Source organism: Cydia amplana, chromosome 5 (genome assembly GCF_948474715.1).
Source record: "Cydia amplana chromosome 5, ilCydAmpl1.1, whole genome shotgun sequence".
Classification (NCBI taxonomy): Eukaryota; Metazoa; Arthropoda; class Insecta; order Lepidoptera; family Tortricidae; genus Cydia; species Cydia amplana.
The window spans coordinates 9,537,017-9,564,595 of record NC_086073.1 but is presented as its reverse complement, the minus strand read 5'-3'; the positions used below and the strand labels follow the sequence as shown (position 1 = coordinate 9,564,595).

General features: G+C 37.7%; 1 protein-coding gene across 3 annotated transcripts; it reads left to right on the top strand.

Annotated features, from left to right (window-relative positions):
• LOC134647964 (homeotic protein spalt-major) lies at window positions 1-25,967 on the top strand. Of its 3 annotated transcripts, none has more exons than XM_063502373.1 (9): window positions 1-458; window positions 12,174-13,934; window positions 14,829-15,008; window positions 15,271-15,404; window positions 19,112-19,207; window positions 19,584-19,809; window positions 21,840-22,018; window positions 23,467-23,634; window positions 25,549-25,967. In XM_063502373.1, exons 1-9 carry the CDS (start codon window positions 389-391, stop codon window positions 25,903-25,905), a joined length of 3,171 nt encoding a protein of 1,056 aa, XP_063358443.1. In that variant the 5' UTR covers window positions 1-388; the 3' UTR covers window positions 25,906-25,967. The 3 variants fall into 3 exon arrangements, with proteins under 3 accessions (XP_063358443.1, XP_063358444.1, XP_063358445.1); XM_063502374.1 differs by having other exon boundaries at window positions 2-267; XM_063502375.1 differs by lacking the exon at window positions 14,829-15,008 and having other exon boundaries at window positions 5-458.
• The last annotated feature ends 1,612 nt before the right edge of the window (window positions 25,968-27,579 follow it).

The following is a 27,579-nucleotide window of genomic DNA, read 5'->3' as shown; positions in this document are numbered from 1 at the left end:
TGAGCCGGGCGCGGCCCCGCCTCCTGTCATAACCGTATACCTGGTGCGCGCGCGCGCTCGCCGCCCGCCGCCCGTCGCCCGCCGCCTCGCTCAGTCGCGCTTCAGATGGCGAGTGGCGCGCCCGGCCGCACCCCGTGTCCGCCGTAGCTCCCGAACACTGCGCGACGCGCGAGTGCCGACCTCCAGCCCTGCTGCGGGGCCATGCGGCTGTAGCCGCCGACACCATGCCGCGCGTGAAGCCAGCCTGCGTCCGTCGCGTCTCCATCGGTACCTAGCTCACCCACCACGCACATCACTACACAACCATCATACATTTCGGAACAGTGAATATATTTTGACGAGAAAGATTACCGTGAATACATTTTCGTAAAGCCGACCGCGCGCGACAATGATTCAGTTAGCGACGATAAAATTCGGCATCCACCAGAAAGTGAGCACTAAAATTCGCCCTCAACGTGGTGAGTAGAGTGCAGTGAATTTCCACACTTGACAAACAAATGCGCTTACACGAGGGAAACACGCGGCCGCAGGTAGGTGCGGAACAAGCTTAGTGAAGTGACAAGAAAAGTTTTAAGCGGTGACTGCAGTTTCAAAAAGTTGATGTTTTCATAGAAAATTACACTTACGTTTATCTTTCAAAATTTGACAAATTCAATCGAATTTATTTTTGAAGGTAGGTAAATATAAAAATATATATTAAACGTGAACAAAGGAACAATAATAAATTCACTACAACTTTAAAAGTTTGATGATCAAGTTAAAAATAGTAAGTTCAGTAATTATCGCCTCTTTTTGATTGTTGTATTTTGAAACTTAATTCACACGTAGGTGTTTTGAATTTTCACAGGTTTTTCACCTGTAGAAATTACCTGTTTTGGTAATATGCAACTATGAACTTTATTTTATAATGTGCAGCAAAACATTAAGAACTATTTTTAAGAACTCTACATTTTTATGTAGGTGATTAGAAGATATTTTTTTATTTATAATTTTGCAAAATTAATTAACGTTGTTTTAAATGACTGTCAGGTTATTAATGATTAGGTACTTATTCAGAAAGAACTTGGAATTATTTTGGTGTGCTTGTTCCTTTATAATTTGCGCAAAAATATTACTTATTGAACAAAAAATATACAAATTGCGTAGTTAAAAAAATGTCAATGTCAAAGTAGGCATGTAAACCTGTTGTAAAAATATGGTAGTAGAGTAGTTGACACTGCGCAAACTTGAGGACCTACCTATAGATAGTGATTATGCTCTACAACCACATATGAGAGCTGTCAAATTTTTATTATAACACCGTTACAGTCGGCTTATCTCATTGCCAGTTTTTCGAGTGCTCTATAAAATACTAAGCGGCGTTTTATCTGCCAACTATTGAAATAACGTATTCACATTCTTATGAAATATATTCACTGTTTGTTTGGTCCACTAATAAATTCGAAAAACTTGTTAATGTTCCGGTCCCAGCGCTTGAAATGAAACGTTGATATGCATAATGCTTCCATTTACTCGTAAAACTCGAAGATGAATAATTACTTTTGATATAATTTATAGACCTTCTCTAAGTAGATTAATTAGCTCTCAACTTAAATTATAAACTTAAAATATTTTAATGGTGATTGCAGCGATAAAACAAAATAATAAATAAATTTATTGTACGTGGGTTGAAAGTCGTTAGGTACGTGTATTATATAGTCGTTATCATGGCCACAAATCAAAATAGTTTTATAGACGAACATGTTTAGTATCGCAATTATTCTTACTACACTCAGACACTACTATCTCCTTACAAGCATCTGTACCGAGAAACAGTAAAATTTTATACTAAGTAGGTATAAAAGAAAAATTTGTAAAAAAAATTTATTAATAATTAGGATTAATTGCGTTATTCTAAGATATCATATCATCAGGTAGCCAATCATCATCCCAAGGGATCCGAACCTGTTATGATTTGGACAATATAACTGGAATAAACAACAATGCAAGTTGTTTTGTAAACTTTGTAAACCATTATAGGTGGGTTTAGGCGGCGGTTGCAGGACAGTGGCCATTTGTTTTTTCTGTGCGTAATGCAGCGGCCGCCGGCCCTTCAATTCGGACGCGGCGCAAAAGCGCCGTCACCGGGCACACAGCGACAACACTAATCCTTCATCTTACAAATAACTATTAAACGCACCGGCATCTTGCCTCAAATGAGATGTTTAATCCTCGCCGCAGCAAGGCTCGGATTACTGTGTTTTGTGTCGGTGCTCACTTTATCGCTCGCTTTCAGTGTAAACATCATAAACGTCAAAAAAATTGAACGGCTTCAAACGCGGCGGCTTATGCACCGGACATGCAATTCTTTGTTATGTTTTTTTTGTAACCGCAAATTTCGGAGAACTTACAATAACTTGTTTTAGGTATACGTTTGATACTGTATTATTAAAATATTGCTGTAACACTTTGGTATCAATCCACAAGTTTTCTAGTCAATGACCTGAACTGAACACATATTGTATATGTACAGACAATAAAACTAGGTACCTATACTATAATTATAGGTACTTCCAAGAAGTGATATACCTATGTACCTAACAAATGCAATACTTTGTTTATATTTATGGGATTATAAAAATATAGGTAGGTTTTTTCTGTAAAAACTATTTTAAGATTGGCTAATATGCCTCTTAAGTATTTTATTTTTATAATGGAAACGCAGTGACACATTAGTCTCATTACCGTTTCTGTTTATCCCAAACAATTGTTGTCGAGCCGGAAATTTTTAAGCGTATTATTGCCAAATTGCCAATAAATATGTTGTACTTACATATAGATACAAATAAATAAATAGGATGATATACTTATAAAATTAATACATATGTTATGCGTTAAACATACCTAGGTATATGAATACTGCACTGACCTTAAATTTCAACCCAACAGAGTTTCTTATAAGTATCTACCTATTTATAGAACATCCCTTTGCCTAATAGATAAAACGAGATTCCTCTCCTTCTAACAAGCTTAAGTATCGAAGTGATGAAAAAGGACTTTAAATGCATCCGATTTTGTTTTCTTAGTATGTACCTACCTACTAGTAGGCAGAAACATGGTATTACATAGTCATAAAATCTACATAAGCTAAAGAAATTTCCAATCAATCCGCTCTTTGGAAATGGAGTAGGTACATATAATGATTAACGACTACTAAATAGGTACCTACAGTAACAGTAGGAAAGGCACTTTAACTTGGTAAAATATGCGATACCTATCTAAAATTAATAAGTAAATAGAGGTATTTTAGTAAAACGCTTCAATGAAAAATAAACCAACGAAGCGCGGCGTGCAGTGTAGAGCAGCGTGCATATAACACATAGGTATCTAACATTTCTAGTTCTACAAAGACAAAGGGATATCTGCCAAATGGCAATATATATAGGTATATGTAGGTAATAAAGTGTGAGATGTTAGGCAGAACACTATACACTGTACAAAATACTAGTAGAAAATAAACTACATTTAATTTGATAACTAACTAGATACACAAATAAATACCTACCATTAATAAACAAAAAACATATCTACATGTACATATACATATACCGACTGTACTTATGTACCTACCTACATAAAGGTACATTATACAATACATTTTACGTAAGTAGATGATGGTATAGACATCCATGACCAGAAGTCATTGCCGAAGATTATTTGGTCGATTGTTATTTCAAACCCAATTTATCGAAGTGGCAATTCAACACAATAATTCGTATGATTTTTCAACCTAACAGTTAGCAACTTTGGCCAACACTTTAAATAGCCCCTTTAAAAACGGTAGGTACATTTTAGGTATGACTTCGTGACGTGAGTCTAATAAGTACAATAGGTACTTACATTAAAAGTTTAATTTGGTAAATTAACATTGTACTTACAATGAAAAAAGTCCTCGCTTCGCTCGTCGTCGCACCTATCTTGACTCTGTCAAATGACTAGACGTTATTCATGTTAGTATACTAGGTAATAAATATCTATTTGGTAAGTGAAAGGTATCCCAAATATTGCACATCATCATAATAATGATCTAACTAACAATAATTCTACCAAGTAAATAAAACGTCATCATAATGAAAGTTTACCGAATGTTGGTTGCCAAAGTAAATTATCTGCGAAAAGTTAGTTGGCAAGTGAAATTCGGAAAATAAAATTTCTGCGAAAAGGCAAAACACCAATGAAACCTATGTGATTGCGTATTAATAATAATAAGCAGCATTTTTTTTCTTATGGACCTGCTTATATGGTCGAAATGAACTTTATCAGGCTTTGTGTTGGTATTATGAAACAATAATAACTTTCAAAGTTTTACTAAGCATCTTTTTAGCTTAGTAGTAGGTAATAAGTACTCATTATAATAATGTAATTGAGATTAGTACCATTGGTTTATATGATCAAAAAATATGTTTGATAACATAAATCTATATATATAAACATGAAAGACCTGACTGACTGACTTAAATCAACGCACAGCCCAAACCGCTGGGACTAGAAAGTCCAAATTTGGCAAGTAGGTTCCTTATAAGGTCTAGGGGTCCACTAAGAAAGGATTTTTCAAAATTCATCCTCTAAAGGGGTGAAATGGGGGTCCAAAGTTTGTATGGGGAAAATATACTAATCCACGGGTACGAAGTCGCGGGCAACAGCTAGTAACATATATTTTTCAATTACTTTATTACCTAAGTAGATATACCTACTCATTTTGCCATGTTAGCAAATTTAAAATGCCAATCAGCTAATTACCTTAATATTTATTTATATATATAAACGTGAAAGACCTGACTGACTTAAATCAACGCACAGCCCAAACCGCTGGGACTAGAAGGTCCAAATTTGGCAAGTAGGTTCCTTATAAGGTCTAGGGGTCCACTAAGAAAGGATTTTTCAAAATTCATCCTCTAAAGGGGTGAAATGAGGGTCCAAAGTTTGTATGGGGAAAATATACTAATCCACGGGTACGAAGTCGCGGGCAACAGCTAGTAACATATATTTTTCAATTACTTTATTACCTAAGTAGATACCTACTCATTTTGCCATGTTAGCAAATTTAAAATGCTAATCAGCTAATTACCTTAATATTTATATATCAAAAATGTTATTACGAATGAAACAAGAAACTTAGAGTTGATATTTTATTAAAATTCTTAAACGAGAGAGAACTTTATTAATTGTAAATTTCATATCACGTCACGTTGATGTAGGTACCTAACTATAATACCAACCTTTAAAGATTCGAGCTTTGTATAAAATAAAGCATAGGGGCGTAATAGGCAGTATTGATGTGTAGGTATTTCTAGCCAATACTATATGTGTTGGTAATGTAGGTATTCAATCCGATTTAGGATACTCCATATAGGTATCGGTATCACGAATTAGGGACATGCCAGCAACCTGCACTTTATTACTACGGTATCTGTTTGTTATCCTTACAATTAATTTCATAGACCTAAAAGTAAGTAGTCCTCGTCTTACTCTTATTGGTTTTGTTTGATATATCAATTAAAAAAAAAACAATTTTACGTTAATCCTCGCATAGGCTCTTTCAATAGTAGTTTGTGTTACAAGGGATCAAAATGATATATTTCTGTCAAGGGCGTACATTGAATCCCTCATTACGCTCAGGATTCTACTTTAGAATCCTGAGCGTAATGAGGGATTAAGTGTTAACGCCCAAGACGAAATAATTTTGATACCGTGTGACTCATACTTTTCACATCAACTATGAGGAAAAATAAAAAAATCTTAGTATTGACACGATCTGATGCTTAAACAGATTATTGAAGCTAAAAAAATAATGTGCAAAAAATGTAAAATATAGTGTGCTTGAACAGAAAAGTGTTACTTTGATCCCTCCTAGTAGGGAGGAAAAGTGCCATTTTGATCCCTCCTAGCAGGAAAGAAAAAGCTCTTTTCCGAATAGGAGGTGTGAAAATTGAATTTACACATTTAATTCACTAAAGAGACAGTTGCACTTCAATAATCATTTATAGTTCGGTTTTACTGCGGTAGGTACCGCTAAACTCAATAGTCAATTCGTTTTATTACTAATCCAAAACACCAAAAAAACACACGATAATGTAACCCAAAAATAAACAAAAAAGGATAATAATAATAAAAAAATAAAACAAAAAAATGCTATAAAACAATGCCCTCCAAATATTTTAACTACCTATATTTTTCACAATATTTATTTATACTTGTAGGTCTGTAACTTAATGAGTTTAATGATTACTCAAGTACTCACTACAATAGTTCATACCTATTAATATTACTTTTAATATTTTTTAACTTTTATCTGTTACGCTTGAATATTGTTCATTTAATTATATAACAATGACAGATTAAATTTAATTACAAATATACATAACCAATTATACATAAAATACGCAATATAAAATAAATTAATAACTGACTTGAGCAACAAAATAAAATAAATAAAGTAAAAATACCTGATAAATTTAATGTTACCTAGTTGCTGTTATTTTATATTTAACACTTTTGGTGTTGTAGAATTAGTAGAAGAGTAGGTAAGCCGAATATACAATTGTTACTTATATTCATACCTCGCAACCGAGCTAGCAAATCTGTAGCAGTTGTACGTCAGGGTTATCACTACTACGCATAAACTAAAGTACAAAAAATATTTTTTTTTTTGTTTCCAAACACCTATATTTTCAAGCAATGAAAATGCCATGTTAATATTTGAAAGAAATGTGAAAAAAAAACGTGATTTTATAAACAAAATAACAGATACATTGAAACGCATCTAATATTGACATTGACCTGTTAATTTATATTATTTGACAGTAAATTAAACCGGGTTATATCGGAAGAGGGTCAACAAGGTTCTCGGTCAATTTTATTAATCTTACATACAATAAAGTTTAAAGCAAAATGGTTCATCATAATCGCCAACCCTGACACAAAACTGTCATATGCTACGGTTCTGCTAGCTCCGTTGCGGGGTATGCTTATATTTGATAAATGTATGAATAAATATGATTTTACATAATAGTTCCAACATCATTTTAAATCTCAGATTCCGGGCGGAAGCTAGCTGGTTAACGGGTTGCTAGCGACACCTAGTGATGAGTAGTTAAACCACGAACACTACGAAATAAAAATATATGTGGAGAATTGAATGATTTTTATTTATTATAGTAATTAACGTCACATTCATTTCAAAATATTTACATATTTACTGAATTATGAAACTAGCTGAAGTTTGTTTAGGCATGTAGATCCGATGTACTTTATGCAATAAGATTAAACAGATTTTATGTTATTAAAAAAAAAAATATTGAATTGAATATTAGTACACTATAGTAATCGATAGGTCATAGTAATACTTCGCATTGATTAGGAACAGGTCGTATTGTTATTTTTGGTGCGTTCTATTCTACGTCCAAAAAAGGTACAAGTAAGTAGGGGACTGCCGCTTCTCCATCCAAACGTAGTCCTCATTTTCCTCTATGGATATTGACATTATGCAAAATATTTTTGCATAACTTGATGTATATTAACCATAGCTTTATTATTGATTATTGTAAAAAATAGGACAAAACTCATACAAATTTTTAAATGCTCCTAACTTTTATAGTTATTAAGAATTCGAAAAACATCAAACGTACGAGGGGCATAGCTATGGTTGATATACAACAAATAGTGTCAAAATATTTTCAATAATGTTAATATCCAGAGAGGAAAATTATGAGGACTACCTACGTTTGTATGAAAAGGCGATTTAGCGCGGGTCCTCCACTTTCGTCTTAAGATGTAATAAATCTTACGGAAACATTTTAATTAATTTAGGAAATACTTTCATTAACTCTTAAGTACTTAACTAAACTTTACCTACTTACAAATTATTGGTTAATAAATAGTATTTTATTTTTATAAAAAGGACACAATACTTATTTAAGCAATCCATGGTTAATGAACATAATTTAATGCTTAAACTTAACACAACCCGATAAGTCCGAGATTTGAAATTCGATCAAATAAAATGTTGTTGAAACTATGTTAGTGCGAAATGTAAGTATTGTCTACACCTCCCGACCCGTATAGTAAATTTTTAGGGTTCCGTACCCAAAGGGTAAAAACGGGACCCTATTACTAAGACTCCGCTGTCCGTCCGTCCGTCCGTCCGTCTGTCCGTCCGTCCGTCCGTCTGTCACCAGGCTGTATCTCACGAACCGTGATAGCTAGACAGTTGAAATTTTCACAGATGATGTATTTCTGTTGCCGCTATAACAAATACTACAAACAGAATAAAATAAAGATTTAAGTGGGGCTCCCATACAACAAACCTGATTTTTGACCAAAGTTAAGCAACGTCGGGTGGGGTCAGTACTTGGATAGGTGACCGTTTTTTTGCTTGTTTTGCTCTATTTTTTGTTGATGGTGCGGAACCCTCCGTGCGCGAGTCCGACTCGCACTTGGCCGGTTTTTTTACCTCGTAAGTTCCGGCGTACCTACTTGTGCAAATACAAATTAAATTTGAGTTTCGAATTATTGTATAAATAAAAGAAAGTACCAAATCCAAAAGTGCAAAAATTGGCTTGGGTCTTAAGAGGATAACCTTAGGTTAGGACACAATTCTTTATAAATGTTACAAAAAACCGGTTTGTTGTCAGAGATATAAACTAAAGTATAACTTACTAAGTATCCATATTTATTAGAAGTTGCCTCTGTAGTTATTTTAGGCTGACAAGCCGTTCTTAAAATTTCCAATTAATAGCGTCACATATGATCATTTCAATACACGTTTGTTAATAAAATATTACATTTGAAAAGTTATGAAAACTACTTTCAACCTGAAATTGTTTCATCGCGATGACCGCTATCAAAAAAGTGTTCAATACTGGTTATCGACCACAACGTTTTATTCAGTACTTTACGAAACAGTTAAAATCGTTGAATAATTTTACGGTTTAGACTTAATTGTTTTAAGTCACTCGCGCGATATGTTTCGGAGAGCCTAGGGGGCCGATTTTTGAATTTCGATCACTCGATTTCATCACTCGAAAATCGGTGGAAAATGACGAAATGCTAATTTTTGAAAAACGAGTGATAGAAATTTGGAATCAAGTGGTACAGACCACTCGTTTTCGATTCTATTAGTAGAATTTATATGCCTAGTAGTGGAGATATTACTGAAAGAAATACACGAAATCGGGCGGTCGAAATTCAAAAATCGGCCCCTAGGTCTCCTTTCTTAATCACTAAAAGTGCGAGCAGCCGACAGCCGTGTATACCGTACTGCCGCACGCCGCGTCAAAAAAAAATTAAATGAAAACAATTATCCAATGTTAGTACCTATGTCTCAGAACAGTTAAATTCGAGTTAAAAGCGTGGACAGGAAATCGTACCACTTAGCAGCTAATCGAACTGATAGTTATTTAGTGAGTACCTGCTTATTAGTTTGACTAATTTTTTCACATTTCCATACTGGGATGAAAGCAACAAATTAATATAAACATACATAGCCTTGCAAAATCTCATGCAAAAAATATATAAAAAAACTTGTTTTAGAATTTGATCCGAATTTAGTCCCAAGTATTTTTCCCCAAAATAAAAATAATTCAGATACCTACAGTCGTAATTTCACAATGACATAACACGAAAACAGGAAGCTTTATCAAAAATTAGCTTACTGCTAAAATACTAACCTTTCCTTTCATTTTGATTCTTACTCAAAAAATGAAATCGTTTTTTGCGTCAGATGTAAAATCACAACACATTCGCAAGAACTAGGTACTCGAAAAGCGTCGCCAAGACTGACGCATGAGTCTCAACCAATGTCAGTCACTGACACAGCGTGCAGGGGGAGAACACAGTAGGATGGGTCATTTTTACTTTTTTTTAATTTATTAGGGGGCACAGTTAAAAAAAGGTGCCATTTGGTAATTAATTATTGCACGTATTTTTATTTTATTTTTAGCTTTAATTTTACTGCCTCCGGATTTTAGTTAAAATTATTGTTAAATGTATGGACATTGTGAAAAAAAAATGTTTCTTTTTGAGTACTTTTTTATTTATTTATGGCTCTGAACTTTTACCATGCTATTTCGAGCTAATAATGGTATAACTTTTTAGCTAAAGTTTGAATAAAGAGACGATACATAAATATACTCCGCAGACCATACAAAATATAACAATATTTATATGAAAACTTTGAAATGGATCCAGAGGCAGAAAATGAATTTCGATTACAGAATAATTTGAAACACTGTTTATTGGCATTATTACGCAACTTTTTGTAACTGTGCCCGAAGGATAACTATTATTTTATATTTTTTTTCTCCATACACAAGTGACCCACCCTAGAACACAGCCAACTTGGGATGCTGCAAGGCTAGTCGTAGCTATTCACGAACAAGTGTGTTTGCCATAAATATCTATGTACTTATTTTTCATTTCTCATGCTCTGAAAGAGGGTCATTGTTGTTCTAAAAGGTGTGCAGAAAATGATACGTTTCTGCACTAGAGCATTTTACGTTCCAAGTACGATTTTATGATTTTTTTAAAGATAAGCAACTGAAATTTGGGTTATAATGGATTTGTTATACAATTTCCATTGTAATATTTAACTCCTCGTTCCATAAATAACAATACTTTTGACTAAATTGTTAATTGAAAGTACCCTCAAGATTTACTATAAAATTGTATACTTAGTCATGTTTAAAAAAACACATGCATTTTACTTTCCTCGTATTCGAAATGAAAAGTAGAGTGTTTAACTCGGTTGAAAGGCATCATTTCATCCCTTGGTTAACAATCTACTATTGATCCGATTTGCCACAAAAACTTGCGTCTGGCAGGCATCGAAGTAATTGCCGAATAATGTTTATAGGTCCTAATGTTTTACGTACTTATTTAGTACCTACACAAAATATATAAGTATTTAATATAATATTCACTATAAAGGTACGTCTTACTGTCGTACACATAGAAGCAAAACTTTGATACGAATAAGTAAGTTATCTAAATTAAAACCTACCAAAACACATATTAAAATAAGCACTGATTTAAACTTTCACGATTTTTACACATTATTAACAGTGCCGCCATTAGGAACAGTCCCGTTGTACAATTTATTAAAATAAGCAGTATTATGATTATTTTTTATAATTTAGGTAGGTACTAAGCTACTGACCGGAAATAACATGCAAAAAAATCTACACACCCTACTTAATTTTTATATACAAATAAGTCCCTATTTTACAAGTGCTTAATAAGAGGATTTATATTCCTTACTGAATACCTATAGTAAAAACCTATCTCGATATGGTATGGATCGACAGTGACGGACACTCGGACGGGTTGAATGCAGATGAATACCTGGGTAGACACCTAATTATAGACCAACTCGTGACAGCTGAAATATAGGTACGCGGTTTTAAACTTTCATGTTTTTAGAAATAAATATTGATAGGTTAAAGCGTCAGTCAGTCAATTTAATTTAAACGCCTTTGAAACTTGTATCACAATGTTGATACAAAAATAGATCAGAAAAGAAACACTGAACGCATGAACACTTCAGTAATAAAGGCTGCAACGCCTACTTATTTTTTTTAAATATTATTACTGTTTGTTCAAAACGAATACTTAAGAACCTACCTACTAAGAAATATTTTGTAAAACATACTTTTACTAACAACACCGTTACAATTAAATTGCCTTTTAATTAATACCTAGGTATATTTTATTCGTTTACTGTCACATTTATTCACGAAATAAAACAATTTAAACGGATCACATGTGCTGGTAAAGGGCTCGAGACGTTGGAATGTATTTTAATTCATTAGTTAGGTGTATGTGACGTTTCCCTTTAAATAGATTATAACATTCAATTCAATTATCCTTTTACATAGTTTGCTCTAAACGTGATGAGTAGCAAAGAAAGTAGGTAGTGATTATTTTAGTTTCTGCGGTACCTAAAGAGTAATGGTAATTTATTGAGCGATTTCATGACGACACTAACATAACATTAGGAATAAATAACATTAACACAGGTAGGAATTCAGGTATAATACCACAATTAGCATAAAATAAACAGGAACATCGACACATACACCTATACACAATATAAAACTAAAAAAAATCGATAGGTAATGAAGTTTTCTTTGTTTTAGGTGAAAGTTCCGGTTCGTGTTCGGAAGAAGAAATTAACAATGTCATACCAGAAGAAGCGAGAGATAGAACAGAGGCGCACATGTGCCCACGCTGCCAGGAGCAGTTCGATAATCTGCACGAATTCCTGCACCACAAACGAGTGTGCGATGAGAAGGCGCTACAGATGGGCGAGGAACGAATGCACTCCGACCCTGAGGAGATGGTCGTATCAGGGGACGAAGAAATGGATGAACCTAACAAAAGATTAGAACAAGTGCGAAGGCATCGACAAGATGCAGAAAATAATAACAGCCTCGAAGAAGGAGAAGCAGAAGTGCCTGAAGCCGACGTGCCGCCGGTGGGACTACCTTTCCCGGTTGCCGGACACGTGACGCTCGAAGCGCTCCAAAACACGAAAGTCGCTGTAGCGCAATTTGCCGCCACAGCGATGGCGAACAATGCCGACAATGAAGCGGCGCTACACGAACTTGCCGTCCTACAAAGTACACTTTTCACGCTACAACATCAACAAGTTTTTCAACTACAGTTGATACGGCAACTACAAAGCCAACTGTCGCTAACACGACGGAGAGATGATGACGCAAGCCCGCCGCCGAATGACGAACCGATCGTGCCTGCGCCTGCCGCTCGATCACCGTCGCCGCCTCGTCCGCCACGGGAGCCAACACCTCCTGTATCCATGCCTCCTACTAGCCAAAGTTTACCGTCTACGCACGCGCATCTTATTCCTAAGACAGAGCAAATCTCCATTCCAAAAATCCCAACCTCTACGCCACCTATGATGTCCCACCCACCCTACAGTTCCATATCGTCCTCTTTAGCATCTTCGATCATAACGAATAATGATCCACCACCATCCCTCAACGAACCAAATACGCTTGAAATGCTACAAAAACGCGCCCAAGAAGTACTCGATAACGCATCACAAGGTCTACTAGCGAATAACCTTGCAGACGAATTAGCATTTCGTAAATCTGGAAAGATGTCGCCCTACGACGGAAAAAGTGGAGGGCGAAACGAACCATTCTTCAAACATCGCTGCAGATACTGCGGGAAAGTCTTTGGAAGCGATTCAGCGCTACAAATCCACATCCGGTCGCATACAGGTGAACGACCTTTTAAATGTAACGTATGTGGATCCCGATTCACGACTAAAGGGAATCTTAAAGTCCATTTCCAAAGACATACTGCGAAGTTTCCACATGTCAAGATGAACCCTAACCCGATACCAGAGCATTTGGACAAATATCACCCTCCGTTATTAGCGCAACTGTCGCCGGGACCCATCCCGGGTATGCCGCCCCATCCACTTCAGTTCCCTCCAGGCGCACCTGCACCTTTCCCACCAGGCTTGCCGTTGTACAGACCACCGCACCATGATCTACTGCCTCCACGTCCACTGGGAGACAAACCTCTACCGCCTCATCCACTATTCGCAATGCGTGAAGAACAAGATGCTCCGGCTGATCTCAGTAAACCATCTGCGCCGAGCCCTTCCCGATCTGCACCCGAAATGTTCAAATCTGAACCCCAAGATGAAGAGAGCCAACGGGATTCTAGTTTCGAAGAATCAGAACGCGTATCACCCAAGCGAGAACCAGAAGAGAACGATGCAACTCAGGAGGCTGAACATGACCGATATCCCTCAACGTCGCCTTACGATGACTGCAGCATGGACTCAAAATACAGCAATGAAGACCAAATCGGCAGAGAAAGTCCGCATCTGAAGCCCGATCCAGATCAACCGGAAAACTTATCAAGTAAGAATTCATCGATATCTGGGCCAATTTCAATAGCAACGGGACTACGTACATTTCCCACTTTTCCTTTGTTTCCCAACTCCCCGCCTAGCAGTATTTCTTCAGGTAGTTTAACTCCGTTCCACTCCTCCGTCCATGGCATCGTTGACGTGGATCTAGCTCGCGATCCTTTGTATTATAATTCGCTTTTACCACGTCCGGGTAGCAACGACAACTCGTGGGAAAACTTGATAGAGATAACAAAAACGTCAGAAACTACAAAATTACAACAGTTGGTAGATAACATAGATAATAAAGTATCCGATCCTAATGAATGCATAGTATGCCATCGTGTTTTATCTTGCAAAAGCGCTTTACAAATGCATTATCGAACACATACAGGCGAACGGCCGTTCCGGTGCAAATTGTGCGGTCGCGCTTTTACCACTAAAGGCAACTTAAAGACGCATATGGGCGTTCATCGTATTAGACCTCCCACTCAAATGTTACATCAATGTCCGGTTTGTCACAAGAAGTTTTCAGATCCTTCTATTTTACACCAACATATACGCCTACATACTGGTGAGCGTACAGGCAATCAATACGATCAGATCCGCAATGTTGATATTAACGGATACGCACCAATGAGCAATGGATTAGACACCATGGACTTTCCTTCGTACCGTGTCCCTCAGCCCCTATTTCCTACTCCGTCCACTCCCGGCGACCGACGGGCGGACTCCCGCGGGACCGACGATGAGAGCGGCCGGGACGAGCGCGAGCCCGCTAATAGGGAGTTCGACGACGACTCAGATACGAAGGATCGTCGAACTTCGCCGCTCTCCGTCTGCGCCTCGGCGTCCGAATGCGAAGTAAAAATCATCACCACAACGGCTTCCCTCCCATCGGCGACAGGTTCGGAGAGCGGGCGGAGCGCGCGGGCATCGCCGCCGTCGCCGACGCTGTCCTGCCTGTCCACGCCGCCACGGCTGCCGCTGCACTCGCCGCTGCCTTCGCCGCCAGCCCCCCTCGCGGCGCTTGGTGCTCTCGGAGGATCGCCCTTCAGCCCGCTCGGACTCGCTTTTCCTCCCGCAGGTATGCGCTAAGCGGGAATCTATATTTTCGTCCGCCCCGGTCGCCCGCACGTCCATTCCCCTCGAATCATTCATCCTCCGCCTGCCAGCTAACGAAAAATCGCTTGCCGGGCGCTCGAATACACGCTGATTGTAATATACAGTTATCTAACTCTAGAAGATGTCGAATCACTACTTCTACAGTGTAATCGTGCGTTCCGATTTAAATACAGTGTGGCATTGTGTAAATACTCGTATTGTAAAGAAGAATTGTCTGTGTACAGTGCGCGGCAACACAACGTGTAACATCTGCTACAAGACTTTCGCCTGCAACTCCGCCCTGGAGATACATTATCGAAGCCACACCAAAGAGCGCCCTTTTAAATGCACTGTTTGCGATCGCGGCTTTTCAACAAAGGTTAGTGAATTATCATTCTTGTTTGTATTCTGATTTCTGTCCCATAATACTCCTCCATAAGGTACCATCATTTCTGTTAACACTGTATTAAGTGGACCCGAGAATTCCTGGTCCCCACCTACCCCTACCTACCTATTTATCGCGTATAAAATATTACAATTGTTTATTTAATAATCAGATAAGAGGACACACGACACCAATCGAGTATTCTTGGCCACCGGCCAGTCCATATCTTATTGTAACACAAATAGCGACATATGTGCGCGTTTACGTTTCCACTAATTTTCTGTAGACCCACGTCTGCATAAACCTCATTGACAATAAAATCGTTGACTCGCAAAATAAATTGTTTTACGGCGTGTAAATAAATAGGCGGTGGCGCTATTTTGAGCGTAAAGTTAAGCTTGTAACAATCGTGATTGTTGTAACGTAAATAGATGTAAATAGTTCGAGTCCAATAGATAGTCGTGTCAAGTGATCGGAGCATCGAACTCCAAGTTAGCTGTCGAGGAGACAAGTTGCCCGAACGCCGAGGAAGTTCTTGCGCCGGTTTCATTTCAGAGAAGTTTCAGTGCATTAATTTTGCAAGCTGTAATTACAAGTCGCTAGTCGTCGCCTCTAGTTCGCATTAGTTTCGGCCGTTGTCTCCGCGCATCCGAGCCGACGCGACTTGCCGACTTGCGAGTAATTGACGACCAACTTACCAAAGTTGTAGGCTCGTTTGATCCGATTTAATCAAAACTGTACTGATGCCTTCCTGTCAGACACCGACTCAAATTAGTCCATACAAAAATTTACGTTGGTAGGAACTTAAAATGGGAAATTAGTACCAAATATACTAAAACTCCTTTACTAACACTATTTTATTACAAAGCAAGCTCAATTTAAATAAGAAGCTGAATTTAAGTAGAATTATCTATTAAAACTAATCAAGTTAACATTTCGCACATAGGACGCGGGAAATATTTAATAGACTGTCCGGCAATATCATCTTACGCTAAACGAATTAATTAAATTGTTATATTAATAATAAATAAAGGCTGTAAGGATCACGTTTATGGCGATTCTGGTTTATACCCGGTCCGGCCAATATTTCAAGAGGCAGGGACACGGCGCGCTGCGCCCGCGCCGCCCGAGTCGCTTCGCGAGGCGCGACACAAAAATGATAACTCATAAAAACAACGTCACGGAAAACGATCAGAATATTAATTCACGTCGTAAAATATTTATTGCTTATAAATCCTTGAACCTTTACCTACGCTTCTCGTCATAAAAAGATTATTTATGCTCGACAAAGTAACATTTTTCGTATATTACCAAAAGTTTTTGGTCTTATCAATAAAATATAATTTTATTTTTATTTATGACGGCGCCGCAAGTTATAAGTTTAAAGGCCTCACTAATGCAATCGTATGACATTTTATAAATTGTGTTCCCCTATTTATAGGTTGTGTGGCATTTATTTGTTAAACTGCCTACGAAAGGTGTAATTTCGAAATAAAAGTGGGAATAATTAACGCGTCGGTAGTGATCTGCAGTTTCAGATAATTTCCGACAAGTTGTAATAAACATACATTACGCTCACTACAAGAGAATAAATTCTTTGGCCCTGCTTGTAATTTTAATCGTGATCGTGAACATTCTTGAATTGCTAAAGAGAAAGTCCCGAGTTTCCTTTAGTTCACAACGTCGGCATCCATATCTATCTACACCTATTCAGATAATATACGACCAGAACTGAAACTGATATAATATTAACCTAAGACACTTTTATGATTATGTTATTATATTAAACATTTTACCCACTAAGCTATTTCTGCTGCTGACTGTACGAAATAAATGTGACATCAGACCTAAAATGTTGGTATATTTTCATATAAAATTCACCACAGTTCATTAATTAAATTTAAGTTGTTTTAAAACCAAATGATCATCAATTTGTGAAGCCTAAATTTAAGGATTTATTTTGGTGTTGCGCTTATTATGTTTAGGTAATTAAATATTTTTTCTTGTAAGCTTTACTATTATAACTACATTTATTTTATGGTAAAATTACAGTACCTAACACTACTTACGGGGGCGATAACGCGAGTAATAGATAGGTTGAAGAAACAGTAAATAGACGTTGTTTTGACGACGGTTGTTTGTAGGTACCTGATTTTTTTACGTGCAGCCGCGATAAAAAGGGCACTTACGTAAATTTAAAAAAGCAAATAATTTAGCCGCGGAAAAGGGACCTAGAAAGTATCGCATTATGAATTCCGAAATATAACTTAAAAGTATTAAAACCTACCTACAGTACCTACTCTACCAACACTAACCATAATGTTCCCGCATTATCACCATTGGAACATGCGCAATGAAAACCTGTGAATGCTAGCAAACGCAGCGAATGGATACGTTGTATTGGAATACGGGGACTATCCGTGCCGTTTACATGCACATTTGAAATTACAATAAGTCGACACCCACCGGCACCTAACGAAAGTTCACGAGTCAAACATTTTATCGAATATTGAAATCTTGTTACACGGTAGCATTGCGCGTGTGTTCGTAGCGGTGCGCTATAATACCTATTTTCATCGACATGCATTAGTTGAATATTAGTACCTGCTAACAAATTCAGTTAAAGATTAAAATACTCTACTTATATGAAATGAAAAATTATGAAATTCATCACAGTCACCAAGATTATCAACGAATTATAAGGCCGATTTGTATAATTAAATTTAAATTCTGAAAAGAAGTAAATACTTAAAATAAGTACTTATAATAAATATGTTCACTGTTAACTTTGAACTGAAGTCAGGTTATCAACAAATTCATCATCATAGGAATCATATACTTAAGTAGGTACCTAATCATGTCGATAGAGCGATATGGATTAATAGAGCGATAAAAAGAAGTTGTAAGTTTTTTCTATTTGAATAAATACAAAACAAACCATAATTACATTATCTTATGTATTTCACTATATTTAGCCGACATTGCTTTGATTTTGTTGGCTCCTTATAGCGCCATCTAGCGTGGAGTAGCAAATTTAAAGCAGTATTTTAACGTTGCCTGGTGTTTCGTTTGTCAAATTTAGAACGTTTCGATAAGACTAGGCACCTTCTGGGCAGGCTCGCTCCATCGTAGGCCACGTCTTCGCCTCGGCTAGTCTGTGGCCATGAGTAAGCCCATTTATAATTAAAAAAAGACTAAATTAGTTACCTACTCATGTTTTTGGAATCAAAATGTTATGCCTTGGCCACACTGTACAACTTTGAGATACAGATGGCCTGAGATAAAGGTATGCAAAGGCAGAAGTATACGGAGTATGATTATATTATGCCTACATAATATATTACCTAAGCCGACATGACAATTTTAGGCGATTAACTTTTGAACAACTTTTTTATCGGTTAAGTAGGTATTAGGTGCGACACGAATAGTCCCAAAAATGTCCGCGTCCAATATATATGTTTAATACTCTAAAGCCCTATTTATATGGTTCATGAACTTGCATGCGATTTTCGTTATTTGGTAGATCCACTGAATTTATTGTACCTACTCTGTCGTTAGCAATGTATCGAATATTGCATGCAAGTTCAGTAACCGCCTAAATGGTCTTTCGGCCTGTAGTGTCCCAATTTAAATAAAATTGTTTGTCCCCATATAACGGTGTGCGAGTGTGTGTGTAATGTTGCGTGTCTTTGTGGTTCCAGAGCAGTGGCGGCGGTTGTCGGTGTGGTAGGCGCCCGCGCGCCCCTCGCCCGCCGCACGCCACTGCTTTGGATCTCTGGAACGCCTTCGTTTATCCGGTATGGGTGATTGACGCCTGAGCGTGTCACGCAGATCTCGTGTCATAGCTAAACTTTTTTAAACTATTCAAATACCTTTTAACTTCCATAGAACAGTTTGAGGTATGCTACGACACGGCGTTCTGTTTTTAATTAACTCAAAAGCTTGCTTGGTACTAGAATGGCTGTGACCTTTAATCAGTGCTTCATGACATGTGTCCTTTATAATAACTGTTCATTCATTTAAATGTAATAAATAATTCAACTGCTCTGACAATTAAGACCTCTTTACAATGTTTACGTAAATATAAACTTTAAAGGCACTATATTTATCTGCACAAGCTTCTCGGTCTGACTGCTTATTCCTGTTTTCTAACGTTTCTATTTATTTGTCCAGGGCAACATGAAGCAGCACATGCTAACGCACAAGATCCGAGACATGCCACCGTCGTTCGAGAAGGGGATGTCGGGGCCGCCGGGTCCGCCGAGCGAGGAGCGCGACGCGAGCCCGGAGCGCCGGTCTTCGCCCGACAAGCTGGAGCTGAAACGGTCTCCCCCGGCGCATCCGCCAATGTCGCACGCCCCGCCTATCGACATGCCGCCGATGCCCAAGCGACCTAGCGGTTAGTTGGTGCTGTTTTTATGATTTGCCTTAGTAAAATTGAGACACACCACGAGAATCCATGATACACCGATTTTTTTTATACGACACATAAAGGTTTTATTAATTTTTTTATCCCGCTTATAACGATGTTTTTAGTATTTTAGACTAGGTCTAGAAGTTACCCGTTCATGTATCTAACATGTGTGCATGTGCATGGTATAATAATATACTCCGCCTGGTACTCTCTTCCGAGATTCGCGAATGACCTAACTGTCACTTGCCTACGTCATCATGCTGTTTACAGGTTCTCAAACTTTAAAAAGTGGGAGAATTTTAACCAACGGTGAATATTATTTTAACGGCATTCATTTTAAGTTATTCATGTAGAAACATAGTAAAATAAAACAAATCTATACTGCCCTTTTCACTCCTACTCTTACAGTTCCGAATAGAACAGCCAACCATTTTCGTAACAAAACATTAATTATCAAGCTTACGACGTGAAAAGTTTGGAAAACACTGCGACTGCTGACACTGAGCGACAAGGAAATAACAATTAACACGCGTTCGACAAGTATGACGGTCAGGGACAACATGGTGGATTGTCAAATGTGACAGCGCTATCCTGTGTCGCCAGTAGTGTAAACAGAATTACCCGAATGTCTGAAATTTCTTTCGTGAATCGGAAGATATTGCTAACGAATAATTAAAAATGACGTGTTATTGTAAAATTTAAGATAAAATACATATAAATGAAAATTATAAAATTATAAAGAAATATTTTAACTTATTAACCATAGATATAATGTACCCATGTAACATGTTATGTTGAAATAAAGTGGCAATGTTATTGTGACGTAGGCAAGTGACACTCTGGGAAGAGAAGACCATGTTTTATTAGACCATGCATGTGTGTTTTCTGAATTAGGTAAACATTTGATTAATAGGTATGTTAGGTAGTAAAACTTGGACAAGATTTTGAAAGCAAAACAGTCGCGCTAGACGAAGAATTTTTCTAGAGGAAACCTACCAGCTGTCGAATCGAAGGAAAACTAGGTTAAGTGATATTTCTAATTCTAACCATTAAATACTCAGCGGCGCTTATACCTACGCAGTCCAATTCATATTCTAAAATATTTGATTCATACCGGTTTTTCTTAAGATAAGAAGTTAAGTGCCTAATTAAGAAATTTATGATTGAATGAAAATTTCATATTAATATTCAGAGTGAAAGTGAGATACCATAAAGTGTTGGCCAGCTGTATCGTTACGTCATATGGCGTTAGAAGTTAAGAAAAATCCCAACTCCATAAAAGTATCAAACATAAATCATAATCTCTGATGACAATAAACAAATTAGTAAGTAGATATATAAACGCGATCTCTGTGGCGACTGTGCAAGATTTTCCTTTCTTATATATATTCTCTTTGTTATCCAAGTTGAAAAGTGTAAGTTAGAAAAAGTTGTCCTATGAATGCACTAGTCCCGATTCTCCCGATTGACTTTATGTAAATAGCAAAATGCGATAATAATGTGACTAAACAAGTGGTGGGCAAAGTACGGCCCGCGAAACCATTTTATCCGGCCCGCCGCGGATACATTGAAATTATATATATAGTATTTATATATATATTTTTTTTTTTGCTGTAAAAAAAGCTTGAGGAGTTTCAAGAGGAAGGCCGGAATTGCAGCATAAATGCACTTATTATATAAAACCATAAAATTTTAAAATTTCCAGAGAGAAAAAAATACATAGAGTGCTCACTCCATACATCAGTTTTAGTACCAAAAAGACTATTAGCATCTAGCATCGAGTAGCGGAACTATCAGTACTGCTACTTGACAATAGATGTAGCACCGACCGGAAAGTCTTATGCTGTTGAGATAAGACTTTCCGGTCGGTGCTACATCTATTGTCAAGTAGCAGTACTGATAGTTCCGCTACTCGATGCTAGATGTAGACACTGAAATTAATAGTCTGAACTGATGTATGGAGTGAGCACTCTTGTCTTTATTTCTCTATGACTAAACTAACCTTGCCTCCTCAGTGTCAAGCGGGCCGACGCACCCTCCGCCGCCGGTGTCCTCCAAGCACCTGTGTGGCGTGTGCCGCAAGAACTTCTCCTCGTCGTCGGCGCTGCAGATCCACATGCGAACCCACACGGGCGACAAGCCCTTCCGGTGCGCCGTCTGCCAGAAGGCCTTTACCACCAAAGGGAATCTCAAGGTAACCACATAAAACTTTCGTTATTCTCACTGACACACCACTATTCGAGTAGGTATGCCTCTCTTCGTAGTTTTTTAGCACCCGAGGTCTTGTCATTGTTCTAGAAAACGAGAGTTAGACGTAACCGTGGTAGCAAACAACACTTCTTTCCGTGACAATTTTGTATGATTGATGTACTTAGTCCAAAAACGGTTCCAGTTTCTTTTCATGGTTATAAAAAGTTTTCTCACTAGTTGCTATCACTAACCTTGAAAACATTATTTGACCTCCGTAAGCATTCGTCCCATAGCCATATAAATAATATGTAGGTAGTAGAAAAGTATAAAATCTTACTTTCGTTTCAAGATACGCGCATTTTTTTTTCATAATTCGGTTGTTGTTGTTATCCTTAAAATAAATATCTTGTTCGACTTAAACTCTTTTCGGAAATGTTCATTCATTTTATTTTATTTATTGGATGAAATGGCAGCTTCTCGCGCCTTTGTAAGTAGGTACTTACGGTATTTTATTTTCTTTAGCAGCATTTTAGCAGCCATTTTCAACAATGACATTAAAATGTGACTTTCCGTCATCTTACCATTCGGATTCGAGCATACACAATTAATAACAAAACGGTTTGTAGAATAATCTTTAATAGAAAAAACCAGTAAAAAACCGACTGCATAGGGCACAATACATTCCACGACTCTCTTTCCGAACAGACTCTAGTAGTTCTACTAACCTAACCCACTTAACGGCGCTTATACTTTATTTGGTAATATCACACACATATACATTTTATGGTAATCATATTGGTTTATTTAGTTTAGGTATCATAGTGGTTTTCCGGGTCAAGGACCGGGTCCGGACGTCAATGTAAATGACGGAGATATGGAGTAACAACAGTAACAAACATAATAAACAGAAAAAAAATATACAACCAAATTGATAACCTCCTCCTTTTGAGATTTGGAAGTCTGTTAAAAAAGAAGTCTGTTCGGAAAGAGTCGTAGAATGTATTGGGCCCCAGACATTCCACGACTCTTTCCGCACAGACTCAATCTACACTTAGATGTCTAATAACACTTCAGTGCTTCAGCCCACACTAAAAGCAACTAAAAGTGATAGTGTGCCTTTTAGTAAAGTCATCTTCGTTAAGTTTGTTGAGCAAGCTAGATTTTTAAGCAACATTTTTGTAACGTACCTATAATTCTGATTGTGGATTCCACGAGGCAATTCCTGCTGGAGGACTCCTTAAATTTCATATGTATAGCGATTTTTTATTTTCATCTAAAAACCAATCATTTGCATTCTAATAGTGCTATTTGGTGAAATGGAATTACATACTCATGAAACCAAAATGGAACTCCTCCACGACAATAATTTTAATGGCATTTCAAACAGTTTTGTGAGGTGGGTTTTTTTTTATTGAAGATTATTTTTTGACTTATGTGCAACTTGTGCCCCAGGTGCATATGGGCACGCACATGTGGAGCGGCGGTGCGTCGCGGCGCGGGCGCCGCATGTCGCTGGAGCTGCCGCCGCGGCCGCTGCACGAGCCGCACGACCTGCTGCGGCGGCCCGACCTCTTCTACCCGTACCTGCCCGCGCCCTTCCTTAACGGCATGCAGCAAAAGGTAAATATTTACTGCAGACTTGACTACCTACCCTACCTACATTTAAAAAAGCTACCCAAGTTAAGTCATTCATTGTTGTGATTAGTGATGGGCGACCGGAAAGTTTCCGTTATGGGAAACTTTCGGTAACGTAATTTACCGAGAATATTTCCGTAATATTCTCGTGATGGGAAAGATATGGAAATTTATGTTTTTTGATGGTCAAAGTACATATTATTATATAAATGACTTCTAAAGTTATAACACAACAAGAAAATATCATTACTGAACTAAATAAAAGATTCCGAATAAATTACCATAAATTCTCGTTAATTACCGACCAATTCACCATGCAAATTAAAATAAAACTGGGTATTTACTACATAATATAAGATACATACATAATTAAGAGAATTAAAAAGGTGTTTGTTCTAGTCTAGTTTCATAAAAGTAATAATAGTATTATGTACCTAAATATTTTGAGTCATGCATGGCACGGGTCAAGCGCTCGGGCATCAGGTATGCGCAGGTACCTAGTCAAAAATCCCACGCTAGGGATAGATAAGGATAAAACAAAAGGGTTAAACTTAATGTTACTTCAGTTCTTTTTTAACCACCGTGGCAAAAACATCTTAGCAAATAGTAAATTAGTAATCGCGATATTGTGATTTGAGTCAGTTTGTAACCGAATGGTTCACCATGAAACCAAAGTCAGTTATTCATCAATATTTCCGAAAAAAAGAAGAACTAGGAAAAGATGTCCACGAGTGCAAATTTTGTGATTTAAAATACCGTTCAGTGAATGCTACAAGGATGAAAAATCACATATTAACATGCAAAAAAGCCCCAGACAACGTAAAAACATTGTTTAAAGCAGCAAACCGAATTGAAGCAGAGCCTGAGTCAGTGGCCTTACATATTGAAAATGAACACGCAGAAAAAGAAGAAATAGACACTGCTATTGCACGTGCGATATATGTGTCTGGTTCGCCGCTCTCAATGCTCGAACATCCTCTTTGGGTAATAGCATTGAATAAACTCAATCGGGAATACACGCCGCCTGGCCGAAAATGCATAATGCATAATGTGGTGCAGTGTAATAACATGTAATGTGGGTAATAATAATGCGTAAATCTTTTATTTTCATCAGTAACTGTAAAGGTTTCAGACACTTAACATAAATTCCCTAGGAAATTTCTATGCCATTTAAGAGAACTTACGGTAATTTACGGTAACTTATGGAAATTTACGTTTTAATCATGTTTAAAGTAATGGCTCTTGGCGCGAGGATAAAGTACTTTGGAATATGTACATCTTTCGTTATTACGAAAAATCCGATTCCCATATATAAAAACAAAGTTATTAAGTAAATTGCCATTTTTGGTAATATTACCGTAATCTTTCCGAGAATATTCTCTCGATCGGAAATATTCTCTGCAATTTCCCATCACAACTTGTGATACGGGAGCGATGCGCGACAAAATCAACCACTAGCAAACCAAAGAAAACTGGCTCAATTGTTTATTTCGTCGCTAGTGACAGTTCCTTAATATTAGCGCGATATATTATATATAATAATAAAGCGATAGATTCTAAAGTAAAATCGTGTTAACGCCCAAGACGAAATCATTTTGATACTGCTTTTCACATCAATTATGAGGAAAATCAAAATATCTTAGTGTTGACACAATCTGATGCTTAAACAGATTATTTAAGCTAAAAAAATAATGTGCAAAAAATGTAAAAATAGTGTGCTAGAACAGAAAAGTGTTACTTTGATCCCTCCTAGCAGGGAGGAAAAGTGCCACTTTGATCCCTCCTAGCAGGGAAGAAAAAGCTCTTTTCTGAATAGGAGGTGTGAAAAAGCGATTTTACATAGTTCGCCTCAATACTCAGATCACGATCGTGGACTTAAAACATAATTTTCTTCAACAGCTGAACGAAATATCAGTGATCCAACAAAGCGCGGGTCAGAACGGCGTCGCTGGAAAATTCCCTGGCCTTCTCGGCTTCGGTCCGTTCGGCGCGCGGCCAGGCGCGGCGTCGCCGCTGGAGCGGCCGCCCTCGCTGGATGGCGACGAGCGCCAGGCCGCCATGCGAGAGCTGGCCGAGCGCGGGCGGGAGCTGGCCGAGCGCAGCCGCATGCGCGACGAGGAGCAGTACCGCTCGCCGCCCGCGCACGGCCCGCTGCCTCCCCCCGCGCAGGCGTCGCCGCCCGCGCCGCACCACCCGCACCCGCACCCGCTCGCCTCGCTCCCTCCGCCCGCCCGCACTGAAGGACTCACGGTCTAATCGGACCTTAAGAGTCGGAACTGCATTTATGTCAGGTCGGAAGCGGGTCTCGTAGGAGCTCCCACCAATGATTTATAACTCAAGATAGGTTATAGGCATTCCAAAATTGAAGCGCGTAACTTGTGACAAATTGGACAAGTTGCCTTTAGTCGCGGCTGGACAAGCGAGAAATGTGCACGTGCTAACGAGCTCCGGCACGCCGAAAGAGAAAGAGACGACCTTATGTTTAACAACGAATGTGACAAAGATGGACGGAATGAGAAAATTAATCAAAAATAACAGATTTCGTAGGCACAGAAATAAATATGGAAGTATTTTTTGTGCTCCTCAAGTATGAGGATAACCTATCTATAGTTATATAATATCATTGGCTCCCACCCGAACACATTCCAAATATTGATACGCGATGTGAGCTTATGTAATTAGTGCGATGGTCATATTAGTAACGCCGTCGTCGACGGGTGAACCTAGTAGATGCGTCATGTTTATAATGTACAAAGTTACGTATATATTAGCCGAAGTTTAAAGGACTACCTACGACGAAGTGGGCGACTGTAAATGTGCAAAGCGTAGTGCTATTTAACGATGTTATTCCAAGTGTTATAAGCCTAGTACCTATTTAACAGTAAGTAAGTTATATGCATGAGTACGGGCCGGGGGCAATGGGGGCGCGCAGCCCCGCGTGTATGTCATTACTCTGTGATAGAGCACGTTTGTTACTGTATCTAGGTTTCGTCAAATTACTTCGGTAACGCCAAGTAACTTGAATACAGTCAAATGTGCTAACATCAAAGTAAATATAAATAAATAAATTATCCCAAAAATTAAATAAAGTTTTAAGTCTTATATCTATAAATGTAAATAAAATGTATGATATAATTATAAATTAATATAGCGAAAATTTTAATATTACAGACAATTATAGTACATTTTATTGTACAACACTCGAGTGGAGTGCAATATGCATGATTTTTATCTTATGCCACATTCCAACCGACATATTTCAAACGTAATCTCGGGCACGAAATACTAGTAATCATTAAGTGCCTAATACTACATCGAACATCACTCTCACCTGCACACGGCTCGCCGAGCCTACATCGTTGTACAATAAAATATCTGCCCTAATGCCGTATGTGACTCCAACATATTTGTATTTATAAGGCACACATTTTAAACTATGTACCTACCAATTGTTGACCTAAGTTTAAATTATTGTAACAGAGGTTAATGACGTATTCATATCATGTAAATTAAAAAAGTATTTGCATTTGAGGTCTACATAGTTGTAAGTATTTAGAGTCATAGCTATTATATTGCTTTAGAATACTTTAACATATCTTTGTAAAATACGAGCGGCTGTTGACGTCTTGTTGAAATTAATAGGTTACTACCGCTAGGGTATTGCCAGTACTCAGACTGACCTTGCGAGATGTTCCCGAGACTACTGTAACATTTCTTTCCAATGTGCATTTTCTCAATGGCAAAGATTTTTACTATCAATATTAATAATTTTTGGTACTGACATGTCAATCATATCAATTTAATTCTTCAAATTTGCTTCAATACTCAATACACATCGATATTGACATGTAAGTATTGTGTGATAATATTGATAGTGTAATCCGCTCTTATGCTTATGATAGTCACCGATAGTCCAGTCTCCGTGTTGGG